Genomic DNA, 13,737 nt, shown 5'->3' on the forward strand with positions numbered 1-13,737 from the left:
ACAGACTTGTACAAGAGAGCCCTTTGAGGAAACTAAACCCACAATTAGCAAAATAAACACCATAGAGGACACCTCATCCATGTTGTGCTTTCGAATACTTGTTCTTGCAAAGAGGACCAGTTCAGACAGGCCCAGAACAGCTGTTGATGATGATCCTGCTTGCTTATTTGTTCATTTCTTCTGCCCGTCAGTTGTGATATGTCATTCACAATGGCATGCATTCTGCCTTAGCACAAGGGAGCTCAGCTTCCATGGAAGACATATTAGAAAGAAAAGTGATGAGTGTGGTAGCGTGACCCATTCCCTGCATTTCAAAAGCCTAGGAGTTCCCTACCTCTCTTCAAGGGAAAAGTTCCAAGAAAAATGGGGTACATATACAATTTATGTACAAAAATATACTAAGGGACAAATAGCTATGCCAGCCTTTCAATAGTCTTGGAGATAGAAAGAGGAAGATGATATGATAACAGGGTACCGATTGATATTGTAGTGGAATGATGATGTAATAAAGATATGTGGACTTGTCGACCTACACTTATAAGTAAGAATTGGTAATATGTTTGGGGTGGACAGGAAGTCAACTGGGTTTGGATCACATATTAGCATTGATTTTTGTCGTTTTGGTATATGTTTTTGTTTTGTTATTGGTGGGTGGGGGGTGTTTCTCTCTCTTTTTTCTTTTTTTTCTTTTTCTCCTTTTTGCTTTTTATTAATTAGGTCTTCATTTCTTCTTTTATTTCCTGTAGTTATTTATTTACATGTATATTATCTCTAGCTTAGTGGATGATGTTATTTTTAGGTGTGGCTTAAGACTAATGGTTGTATGGTAAATGCTAATTGAACACTATTGAAAAACAATATGAATGTTGGTTTAGAGATAAAGATAAAGCGTAAAGAGCTATGGAGCAACAACGAAGCACAACAAAATGGGACTACAGGCTTCTGTTCAAATTTCTTTATTTATTTATATTTGTATTTGGAATATTTACTGTACATTTTTGTATAATACTGTATAAGATTAATAAAAAGTTTTCAACAAAAAAAAGGAGTTCCCTACCCCTCTGTCATTCCCCTGCAAACTCATGAGGGGAAGGCACAGTTCTTAGGATCATAGGAAGTTGTTTGGATGGACGATAATGCTAATAATGGCTACCAGCCATGGCTGCTATTTCTGCTTCCACCGACAGAAGCAGGAAGCCTCTGTATATCAGTTGCAGGAAATCACAAGTAGAAAGAGCCCAGTTGTGCTCAGGCCTTGCTTGGGGGCTTCCCTTAGGCTTCTGCTTAGCTGCTTTGAGAACAGGATGCTGGACTAGATGGGCCTTTGACTTGCTCCAGTGGGGCTCTACTTGCGCTCTACAGTTACCAGGTCAGACTGTTTGTCTGTTTTGCTCAGTGTTGTTTATCCTCCGGGCTCGCAGGCAGAGGTCCCGTCCCCCACTGCCTGTCCCATCTCCTATTATTTTTTTCCTATTATCTAATCCATTATTTTTAAAAAACTGGAATGTCTGGGTCTGAACCCAGCAAAGCTACCGTCCCTCCTGAACCTGCAATCCCTCTGCTCTTGGGGGCCCACAACCGAGAGCAAGCTGGACATTGATGAAGGGGAGGAATTACAAAAAGAAAAAAGCTGGGGCTCAGTTTCCTACTATTTCCAGAAATATGGCATGAAGGTACTGGTAGTCATGGGAAGGAGCAGAAGCCCCTCTCTGTGGTGAGATGCCAGTCTAGATGATCAGGCAGCCCATTCTGGGAATTTGTATATTTTAAAAACCCTGCACTTAAGGGCACATAGCTAACATGTCATCTAGCTTTGCCCATGTTGGCTGTGCTGCAGTCAAGCTGTCATTTGGAGGTGATGAGAAGAGGAAATAACACACGGTACCTGATATAAAAAGCCTTTGAGTCAGTGGCCTAAAAGTAGCACTAAGAACTTCCAAAAAAGGTATGTTTCACAATTGTCTTTTTTCATAAACAGATACAAATTTGACTTACCCTTGCATCACATGGCACTGTTATATTAATATTTACGTTTCACGCACTCTCTCGTTTTGGGAGTGCACCTTGTTGCCAAGCGTGGGATTTCATTATTTGACACTGCTTGCTATCTTGTGCCTAGTTTAGTTTTCATCGTAACAGATCATGGTTCTGCCCTTATGTTTTTTAATCTACATCTGGGCTTTGCTATCGGTTTCCCTGGAAAGGATTTAGGCCACCATCCGCTTCCTGCTTGCTTAAAGGTTAGAACTGCATAGGCAAAATGCTTTAGCTATCTTACATCTGCTGCTGAGTAAATGAGTATGATCTCTGGGTTGCTCAAAACCATGATATGTTTAAGATAATATTATTACTAATACTGGCACTCTTGTCTTTGTTTTCATGGTGCATCTGAAGCCTAGGAGGCAAAGGGAGGATTGGGAAAGGAACAGGAGACAGAGGAGGAAAGTCCAGGTGCATCCGGTGTCCCCTCTCCTCAACCAGCCCAGACAGACATATGGGAGCAGGAGAGTACCACCACCACCACCACCCCCAGCCATTCTGCGCGCCTTTGAAAACAGCCAACACTCATTGGGGTTGACATTCACAGGTTGCCCACCTACATGTAGATATGGGGACGATGGAGAGGGGAAACTGGGTAAATGGGTGCAGGCAGAAGATGAGCCCTTGGTCCCCGAGGCCACACGTAGGGGCTGCCTGAGGAGAAGCACCATCCACTGTCACTGTCTCTCAGGCCAACCTACCACACAGGGCTGTTGTGAGGATAAAGCAAGGAGGGGGAAACCACCACTTTGAGCTCCTTGGAGGAAATGAAGGTATATAAATATAAATAATAATAACTGTGGTGAATAGGAAGTGAGGCAACATGCTTCACTCATGACAAGGACTTGAATGACACTGGAGGGGAGCAGCTTTGGATGGTGGCAGTGGGACATCCGATGTAAAACAAAAATAGTTTAAGGAAAGCATGGGATCCAGCCAGGCAGTTGTGACCTTCCAGGCACTTGACAGCACTTCCTGATTTTGCTGCCCTGGGGAGGAACTAGAAACAAGGGTATCAAGCACCTCCTGGGATGCTGTACATGACAAGTGGGTTCTGTCTATATTGGCACCATGTGGGAGCAAGAGAGAAAACAGACCCGGTGCCAGCAGTCTGCTTGGGCCCTGGCAAAGGCCCCACCTGTTCAGAAAGATCCCTCACCAGCTTGTCTCAGCTGTGCTGCCCTAGCATTGTCCTGAGGCAACTCATTCTGGGTAAATTAAAATGGCAGCTAGCCACCACAGATGTGAGCCAGGCTAGGCATCCCTGCCAGCCCTAATCTATGATAGCACCCAGAGTGCTGGGGAGGAGGACAGTCAATAATGACCCTTCCCCACATCAAATGGGGTGCACATTTTGCGTGGTTGCGAGTAGCCCCCTTGGATCATGGTGCAGCTCCTCGCAGTTGGGTCTGGCACCACCTATCCAGGCTGGATACCTATGGTTTCCGCCTACTCCAGCAGCCGCCCAATCCTGCCTGGGGAGGTGTTGCCGGGGGGATTGGCCACGTAGAAGGAGGGATACACAGTGCACACAATAGAAGTTGTGTCATACCTGGGAAGCAGCCATTGGCTTCAGAGCTTCCCCACCCTCCACTCCCTCAATTAAAGTTTATTTTGCAGGTTAACCTTTTTTTTCCACAGCCACACAGGCACACAGGCGCTGCTATGTCAAGATCACCGTTGAAGGGCTGGAAAGGACTTTCCCTACATTGGCAGGTTTCGCCTTTCCCGTAGCAATTTGTCACTACTTTGGCGGTTGCAGGCCTTGGGCAGAATCCTTTAGTCATCTACCTAAAATAGGGGGAGTGTGGGGTGGTGACCCCCGCCCCCATTGTGGCAGTGATACCAGGGTTCCCGTTAGAGGGGTCTTAGGGGGGAGGCATTGGCCATACACCCAGAGGTCGTCATTTCCCTCCTCCTCCAGTGGCGGCGAACAGGGGGGGCGGGCTATCTGCTTGAACATATGTTCTCCAGAGCTAGCCCAATACCCACACATGCTGGATAACCCTGAAATTACCCAGAACCCCGGCTGGGGGGCTGGGAAGGATAAACGCCCAATGCCTGAGCCAAGGTCTCCCTACATCTGAAGCTTAATAAAGTTGTGGCCAATTTTAATCCCATAGAACGTTGTCCTGTGTCGTTATTTCCCTCAGGGGCTGCCCGGGGTTTGGGGGGGATTCCGCCTGACCATGCAATGTTACTGCTCTTGCCCTGGTGATGGCGGGGGGGGGGGGCAAATGCAACTGCATGAGGAGATGTGGGTGCTGTCGGGAGGTCCATAAGGGTCCCCTGAAGGCTGAGGAAATAGAAGGTGGTTTTAACAAGCAAGTGGAATGGTGGAATGGGGATCTTTAGAAGTCAAGTGAGTTGCTAAAAAAATATTGACAAGAAAAAAAATATTTTCAATTCCATCTCCTCAGTGTAAAACAAATAATTTGTGCATGTAAAGAGCCTGCCATCTCCACCAATCAGCCTTAGGATCAGTTTACACAACCACTTTGTTTTCAGAAACCAGGAATCTCTCTCTCTCTCTCTCTCTCTCTCTCTCTCTCTCTCTCACACACACACACACACACACGAGAACACATTTGGTTTTAATGGCGTTACCGGTATTTTCAGTGCAACTCAACATGAGCCAGGAGGATCTGAAAAAGATACCAGAGATTAGCACTCTCTTTGTATCTTTTTTAAAAATTGTGACAGGGGATATAGTTGTGTGGAGGGCATAGTTCTGAACTCTCTCTCTCTCTCTCTAAATAGTTCCTGGTTATGACATTTCTTTAAACAAGAACTGTTATGTGTTGTTTTTTCATTTCAGAAAGTTGTGTGTTTTGCAGGGTGGAAAAATAAAAATGTTGATTGATTTGATTTGATTTAATGTTTGTATTCCGCTTCTCCAACAACAAATTTTGAACTCAAAGTGGCTCAAAATAATAACAATAATATTTTTAGAAACCTCAAACATTGCAATCAATATCATATAAGATACAACAACATACAAAATAAAACAAAACTACAGCAACAAATTAATCAAAACAATTAATACATTTCAATAAAGTCATAGTGACTCCTAGTGTTGCCAGGATGCCCTGTTGGTTATCAGATGCATTGTTTTGCAACACTTCAGTGGATGGAAATGGGATAAGGAGTCACATCATGTCATCAATTTATCCGTCTGTCTTCCATTCCCTTGCAGATATTTATAAACAATGAATGGCATGATTCAGCTAGTGGCAAAAAATTCCCAGTCCTTAACCCTGCGACTGGAGAGAAAATTTGTGATGTTTCAGAAGGAGATAAGGTAAATTTTCCTTTCTATGGACTTTATCTTTATTTGGGTGTAAACCTCTGCCCCAGGTCACTGTCTAGGGGAGAAGAAATAATGGCATTGTGAGATAGCTCACTTGGTAGAGCAAGATTCTTAATCTCAGGGTTGTGGGTTTGGGCAAAAAGTCTCCTGCACTGCAAGGGGTTGAACTAGATGACCCTTGTGGTCCCTTCCAACTCTACAATCCCATGAAATCAGCCACACGGTGTGGCAAGGTGTGGCAGTTGTCCAAGGATTGGAGAATCAAAGCCACATTCTGGGGCTGTGTGCACGTTACCATTGACTCTGACTCCAGTGCCCTCCCATCACTGGTGTTTAAACCCAAGCACACATGACACTTGCCATAAACTACATTTCTTGATGAATACTGTTGTTTGATGTGTTTTCTCTCAAACCAGCTTTCATCCAATTTGGAAACCTAAGCCACAGTTAAACTGAGGCGTGTACATTTGAAACATCCATTATGCAGGTGCAGGTGACAGCTTCATTGAATAAGAGTTTGAGGGGCTGCAGGGATGGGGAAATAAATCAGGTGATAAGCATAGGGTGAAGCCATTGCTGCCCCCTCTCTAGTGTGTACAGCAATGTAAAAATGTGATTTGAAATTCAGCTGGGGAGTGTGGAGGGGTGTGACCTTGCTGCATTTTAAGCTCCTGGTGTGAACGCAGCCCCCGGCATTCTGGCTCAATTGCAAAAAGTCCTAAGAATGGGACTATCCTGACCCAGGATGGGCTGCCAGCTAATGGGATGACTGAGCTGAGCACCCATCCTTGAAACAACAGAGAACTGAAGAAGGGTTCTAAGAAGACTAATGCAACATGTTTTGAACAGACTAGGGTTGCCATATGTCTAGAATTTGCCAGACATATCCGGCATGTTGGCAGTGTCATTTTTTGTGATTTTCCTTAAAAAATAGCTCAAAAACTTACTTTTTGTGTGAATGTGCCAAAAAAGATCAACAATTGTCCAGATTTTCACTGTTTGAAATATGGCAACCTTAAAACAGAGAGGACTATTTGGACGCCTGATTATTGTGTCCAACCCAAGTGAGCTTTTTAAAAAGCTCTTTTTAAAAATAAATCCTGATTCTGAATGTATGTAGAAGATGCTAGTTACATGCAGTGCTGATTGGCTAGTGCCTATAATATCATCCAAACTGCCCCCACCTTGATCCTAGAGCAATTTCTAAAGAAGAAATATGGATAAACTTTCACTTCCTTTTATCACCAGCTTCTTTCCCCAGATTAAAGATTGTTACAAATCAGGTGGGTCCGCTGCTTGAGCAATCTTGAATTAAACTGTGCCAGTGATTTACTCAACATTTGGGGCTCTCATAAGGTTTTAAAAAAGAAAGGTTTACAAACCATTTATTGATTTGTTTGAGCTTTCTCCCCCCCCCCCCAAAAAAAATCCTAATGTAGATTGACAATTAAGTAGGCCCTGAATCCAGCAAATTATTAAAAAAAATCAGCTAATTACCGGTATACAAGTAATTGTAAACTTCAGAGCTTAGTACTTAGGCAGTGAGCCAAAAGATTTTAAGTCTTTAATCTGGATGTTCAATAGCGCTAACAAAGAATTGTGCACTACTTTTAAAAAAAAAAGCTTGGAAAATCAAAAGGGGATTACAAATCAAAGACACACATGGGAATGGGAAATAGTATCCTTTCAATTAGATTGTTCATTTAGGCTGCGCTCTCTAAGACTAAATGCCTTAAAGCATGATTGCATCTATTTCAAAAATGGTCCATGGGAAGTAAAGTACATTTACAGTCTAATATATGCATGTCTACTCAGAACCAAATCTCACTGAGTTTTATGGCACTTACTCCCAGGAAAGTGTGTATAGGGTTGCAGTGATAGGGATCAATCATGTACTCCCTCTGGCCGAGGGGTCATAGAACGCTGTGTGTGGACCTCCCTCTCCACCAGCAAAAAGGAAGGTGTGTAGGTAAGAATTGAAAATTCTGCTGCTGCTGCTAGAAATGGGGGATAAGGAGGCACGGTTGCCCCCCTCCCTCAAATGGACTCATAGTTATGCCTTTCCAGGAGTTTGTTTGTTCAAAATCTATCAACACAGGACACTTTTTAAAAACTTAAATCAAGCATTTAACTTTGAACAAAAATCCTCCGCTACTCACAGCAATGACAAAAACTCCCAGAATTCCTAAGTGTTCTGCAGGCAACATTTAGCACAGCCTCGCCTCTTGCTCGTGGACCTAGAGAAACACAGAGATAAAGAAAAGGCTTCGTGGGGGCCCTGATCCAGCTCAGGGGGTTTATTGGCATCACATTGGCTGAGGGAAGGGGGAAGCATCCTCTGCCTCATTATTTGGCAGAGCTACTACACACCTCTAGCAAATAATGTTTGCATGTGAGCCCTGGGTCACAATTTTTAGCATCTATATTACATCCATGGTTTATGGAGGAAGGAGAAGGCAGGATGGAGCAACAATGATGTGGTATTCCCAGGGTTGCGCTGGCAGTGGAATATGTAAAGCTAGAGATGCACTTCTCAGATTTCACTAGAATCCATGTACTACTGATATGGTTCAGTCAAAATAAATTGAGCATCATTTGCTTGGTACTTACTGTGTTTAAATGGATTTTCTGTATAGGCAGATGTCGACAAAGCTGTTAAAGCAGCAAGAAAAGCTTTTGAACTTGGGTCCTGCTGGCGAACCATGGATGCTTCAGAAAGAGGAAGGCTATTGAACAAACTAGCTGATTTAATTGAAAGGGATCGTCTCCTCTTAGCTGTAAGTCTAAAACATGGACCACATTTTAAGCAATTGAAGTATTTGGAGATTGAATTATTCTGAACACAACGAGTATTTGCTTCAATGTTGCGAAAGACAAACTCCAAAATCTGTTTCAGAAAGTCGGGGAAAGTTGGTGGGGATGAACATTCATTCTAAGATACCTCAGCTGATCAAACGGCATAGTAATATCTAACCACAAACAATCCCATCCTCAGAAACAACAGCTTGTTGTTGTGTTCTGCTTGACATTGGATTTAGACTACTGTCTTCCTTTCTGTATTTAGCAAAACTGACAAAGTTGGCTAATGCCATTTTAAGGTCATGTCTCCCTACTGCTGCTGTAGAAGAAGAATATAAGAAAGCTGTCAATTAGAGCACATATAGTCACTTTGAAAGCAAAAGTTGTGATGGGTGAGCAGACACACATCTCCTCCACTGCCAAATCAGTCCATGTGCTTCCAACTGACTCTTGACTTCTATACCCATCTAGACCATGGGTGGGGAACTGTGGTTCTCCAAATGTTGTTTGACTACAGTCTACAACAAGTGTGGACAACCTTGGGCCCTCTGGACATTGCTGAACTGCAACTCCCATCAGCCTCAACAAATGTGGCCAATGACTAGGGGTGATGGAAATAGTAGTTGAGCAACATCTAGATGGTCTACAACTACCAACATACTGCCTGGAGCTGATGGAAGTTTTAGTCCAACAGCATCTGGAGAACCGCAGCCCCTCCCTCCCCCACAAATCTCAAACTATGGCAAATATTTAAGTATGTTAATTTTTGGTTTGATACCAGTGTTGCTATCACTGGCAGAGGAAGAGGAGTGCGGGGGGAGCGCACCACCCTCGGCAGCGCAATCCCGGCAGGGTGCCATCGCGGCTGCCCCCCCCCCGCGTGCTGGGCGCACTGCCCCCAGGACGCGTGCCAGCCCCGCCCCCATCTGCTCTCTGCCCCCCAGTGCCGGAGCATGAAGCTCCGCCACTGGTTGCTATGTCAAAAATTGCTTTGTTTTGCTATATCCTTCCAGAGTTCTTCATTAGTGTGGTGCTGTGTCAGCATTGCAGCACCAGATGTCTCAAAAGCATCCCAGATTGCTCTTCTCTGGCGTCTGATAATCAGACATAGAATGTTCAATTCCATTCTTAAAATTTTAACCTCTTATATTTAATGCTAATAATCACTACTGATATATTTATTGTCTAAATACTACATAATAATTGAAAAAAATTATTTGGCCCTGTAACCTGAGAGAAAGAGATTATCATCTCCCAAAGAAGGGGGAAATTGCAGAAATGGAACAAACTCATGCGCTTATCTCAGATAAAGTGGATGTATTTGCTGGCAGTGGAAACTAACCTTAGGAGTTTAATCATTTCTTTTCCACTATTTCCTTAGCCAAGAACAACAAATCTACTCTTAAGCTAAAATATATTTATTTTTCCATAAAGGCATACCGTACTAATCATGATTCTTTCAAGCAGGCCCATCTTCTTGTTTTGGAATTAGTTCTGCACTTCATACACTACACATTAAAATTCTTTCAATATTTTTGGGTAGTTTGCCTACTCTTACAGTGTATTTTTACGCATGTCTACTCAGAAATATGCCCCATTAAGTTTAATGGGACTTACTCCTGGGTAATTGTGTATAGGATTACAGCCTTACAGTACTCTCCTAAGCCCGCTGATCTGTGATGCTGGAGGTGTCAAGATAAGGCCATGTTGGCCCTCCACCTGGCTCAAATGCTATAGGTTCCCCCACTGAGCCTAGCAGGCCAGGAAGCTACCAATAGTGGTTGTCCTATCAGCAAGAACTAGGGGCAAAGCTTCAAAATAGGCAGAGTAATGATGGCTTTGGATCCACTGGATTCATAATCCTGCATATCCCCCAAGGGGTTCAAAAATGACAAGCCATTGTGAATAGGTGATGTTTTGATTCAGAATGTTTCTAGGGTCAGACTGAAAATTGAGGCTCAGAGGAAGGGGACAGAACTAAAATAACATCTAACCACATTTGGGTTTATAAATGGTTATAAATTACCTATCTTTCAATGCCAAAAGATACTTTTTGGACAGAGATGAACAAGGGCTTCTTCTGTGGCATGTGTGTGTGGTTTTTGGTTTTTTTGTATGCTGTATTTGATATACTTGTTTTTCCCAGCTGCTGTAAACCTTTTGGAAGAGAGCACATTAAAAGTTTATGACTGCAAATTCTCTGCACCGTTAAGCTATTAAATCTCAATGAAGTCAATGGGATTTGAATAGCCTAAGTGTTCAGCCTAAGTAAAGTCATAAACAACTCGGTTAGGACTTCATTCAACATGCAGTCCTTTTTTGTCCTACGAAGAGGCAAATTTTACTCTAGAAATCTTTCTGGTAACATCCTTTGTCAGAATTGAGCAATGGAAGATTGGCAGGCTTTAATGTTTACTTCATCCTACAGTGTTTGATCACAATGCACAAAGCAGCCATTCTGGATCAGCCACTTAAAAAAGAAACCCAGTGGATGATGCCAAGAGCTGGTCTGTCATGAGTTAAAGATTCAGTTTTCTGCAAGCACTTATTGTGCAAGACATGCCCATGCCTTATACAACAACCAGTTGCTGTGTAATTTATTTGTATTTTTAACGTAAGGTTAGTGTGCTACATTAGGACTTTGATGCATACACTAGATTAGTGTCTACAGGCCACACGGAGGGCGATGCTACCAGTGCTACCTTCAATGCCCACCTTAGTTTCAACAAGATGCCAGGCCTATAAACCAGAGTTGCAAACAGTAGCCCTCTAGATGTTCTTGGATTCCAGCTCCCATTAGCCCCAACCAGCATGGCCCATGGTAGGGATGATGGGAGGTCACTGGTTCCCACCCCAACCCCCACTGCACAATGCTTAGAGCACTCAATGGTTATAGACCACCATATTGTTTTACTTATTTATAACTCAACATATTTTGTTCTAGACAATGGAGAGCCTTAATGGGGGCAAGCTTTTCCCCACCTCCTACTTAATGGACTTAGGCGGCTGCATTAACACTTTGCGCTACTGTGCAGGCTGGTCGGACAAAATCCAAGGACGTACCATCCCAATGGGTGAGTCATTCTGATAAAAAGTTTCTGAGCAGAGAGCTGATTTGGATGAGAAGTTCTGTAACATTTTTCAGCTACATGAATGTGTCATCTGAGAAAAGTGTAACCTTAAAAATCTGTTACATAAGTGCAGAGCTGTGTTGGGTAAAGTTTTATCAGCCAATATTGCCTCTTTAAAAAAAAACAAAAACACCACCACCAAAAAATCATTGCTGGCATATTTTGTATTACTTTGTTCTATAACCCTTTTTAGTGAAGTTCCTACAGCTGCAGCAAATGACAGAGTCCTGATAGAAATAATTTTTAAAAAGAGGTCAGCAGGTCTTAGTCATCACCCTTCTTCCATCCCTAGGTCATGTTTAGGAGTAGCCAATTCTTATATCATGTTTGTATATAATCCTTATATTAGGATTTCTGCTGCACAGTGGTCCTGCTAACAAGAAATGTCACCACTGATTCCATCCATGCAACTTGATTCAGATATTACAGCTGGTTAATTGGACATCTGGGCTAATTTAAATGCCTCACTGCCCTCCTGACTAGCTGCCAATTGGTCAGCTTGGCTGTATCCATGTTCTCTACCTTTCCCCATCTATCTGTTTTTTCCTTGTGAGCAGTATCTTTAACTCCCTGCCATGGCAAATTTGTTATGTTTGTGTTGTTAAAATTATCAAAGCGGGGGGGAACTCTGCAGCCTTGTGCTATGGCAAAATACAAGAGCTGAAAGATCTCTCTTCTGTATGATTGCTTATAGAATTGGAGCATTCATTCTGCCCTCCAAGTTCCTGCGTTTGGTCAATATTGAATCTAGATATGTTTACCTTTTCTTTTGATAGTATTATATTATAATAGTATGGAACAATGCTGAATAATGTGAGACATTTTCTTTTGCTTAGCTATGCTTGCATCTTACTCGTGTGCTCTTATCTTACTTAGATGGAAACTATTTCACATTTACAAGACATGAGCCTGTTGGAGTATGTGGACAAATTATTCCTGTAAGTTAGATCCATTGATATACAGTGGTACCTCAGGTTGGTTACATACACTTCAGGTTACATACGCTTCAGGTTACAGACTCTGCTAACCCAGAAATAACGCTTCAGGTTAAGAACTTTGCTTCAGGATGAGAACAGAAATCGTGCTCTGGCGGCGCAGCGGCAGCAGGAGGCCCCATTAGCTAAAGTGGTGCTTCAGGTTAAGAACAGTTTCAGGTTAAGAACGGACCTCCGGAACGAATTGAGTACGTAACCAGAGGTACCACTGTAATGGTAGAAATGGGTTGCATCCAACGTTGACCTTGCAAAAGCAGAAGTCTTTCTGTTTGTGGATAGACTTTTTGTCTAGCAGAGGCTTCTGCTAATGGAAAAGGTGGAGTGATATTGTCTATTTCCCCTCCTCCCTGCAGAGTAGACCACCTTCATGCCATTCTTGAAGGTCCCCAACCCTCTGGAGCAGATTTTAGGGGCATAGTGGAGAGGAAGAATTGCCAAAAAAGCTACTGTTACTTCCATTAATAGAGGCCTCTACTAAATCAAATGTCTGTCTACAAACAGAAGGACTCCTTCCATTCACAGAAGGGCATTTTGGAAGCAACCGTGTGTCTTTTATTTAAGTAGCATTATGTTGAACTTTTATTTAAGTAACATTTGTGGGTATTTGGGTAGGGGTACACACTGACCTCAAGATTCAGTTCCTATCTCAATTTGGCACCTCACCTTAGTTGACGATGGTTTGTAGGCTGTGCAATTCATCTCGTCTGCTTGCATCCATTTCATCTCCCCATCTCCATTCACAGACATTCTTTTAAAAATAGCATAACTTTCCCCCCATTCTGCAGATGTGGATAGAATTTCCAGGTTCGATAGCTCCTTCAGAGTGGATAAAGCCTGCCTACTAAATTGCTAACAAATAGGTCCAGGGGCTTTTGTGCTCTAAAATATGCTTTCTCCAAAAAATAATCCTTCTCTAACTTTTTTTGTGGGGAGCCGAATTTGATTAAATTTCAAAGAATGGTTGCTCCTTCTGAAAACTGCCAGATTTCAGAATGATGGAGGGTAAAATAGAAATCATTTAACATGCCTTAATGTTTTGTGAGCAATCAGTCTGAAAACTGTGGACATCAGCCAAATTGCAAACAAGAAGGTCTGCGCTTGAGAACTGCAGTTTATCACCAGAAACCCAAAGCATTCTGGGAACTGTAGTTCCCTTCACAGAGATAAAATTCTGGCAATCTTAACAAACAGTACTTCCCACCATTTTTTGGAGGGGAGGAGCCATGGTGTGGATGTTATCTAAGTTTTCCATGTGTTGATGAGCAGAGTGCATGTGTCATTGTCACATCCTAGATGCTGCCCTCTCTGGTTAGATGCTTGCAATCATAAAGGCCTTACACACTGATTGCAGCTCAGCAGCCAACTGTGTTGTAATATGATTGAGACCCCAAAAGGAGCTATGGTGTTGTGGTGATCAAAGCAATCTGCAATGTCCTCCTTCAGTTCCTGCAAGAGGTCCATT

At 42.8% G+C, this 13,737-nt stretch overlaps 1 protein-coding gene across 3 annotated transcripts in view; it reads left to right on the forward strand.

Moving 5' to 3' along the window:
- ALDH1A1 (aldehyde dehydrogenase 1 family member A1) overlaps nt 1-13,737 on the forward strand; it is a 60,255-nt gene that overhangs the window by 28,087 nt on the left and 18,431 nt on the right. For 2 of the 3 annotated variants that reach the window (XM_033163851.1, XM_033163853.1), the window contains exons 3-6: nt 5,237-5,341; nt 7,987-8,127; nt 11,094-11,223; nt 12,157-12,218. In XM_033163851.1, coding sequence (XP_033019742.1) covers nt 5,237-5,341; nt 7,987-8,127; nt 11,094-11,223; nt 12,157-12,218 — 438 coding nt within the window. Of the gene's footprint in view, nt 1-2,139; nt 2,241-5,236; nt 5,342-7,986; nt 8,128-11,093; nt 11,224-12,156; nt 12,219-13,737 lie in introns of those variants that run through there. The other variant, XM_033163852.1, reaches the window with a different exon arrangement.

The sequence above is a fragment of the Lacerta agilis genome, chromosome 11 (genome assembly GCF_009819535.1).
Source record: "Lacerta agilis isolate rLacAgi1 chromosome 11, rLacAgi1.pri, whole genome shotgun sequence".
Classification (NCBI taxonomy): Eukaryota; Metazoa; Chordata; class Lepidosauria; order Squamata; family Lacertidae; genus Lacerta; species Lacerta agilis.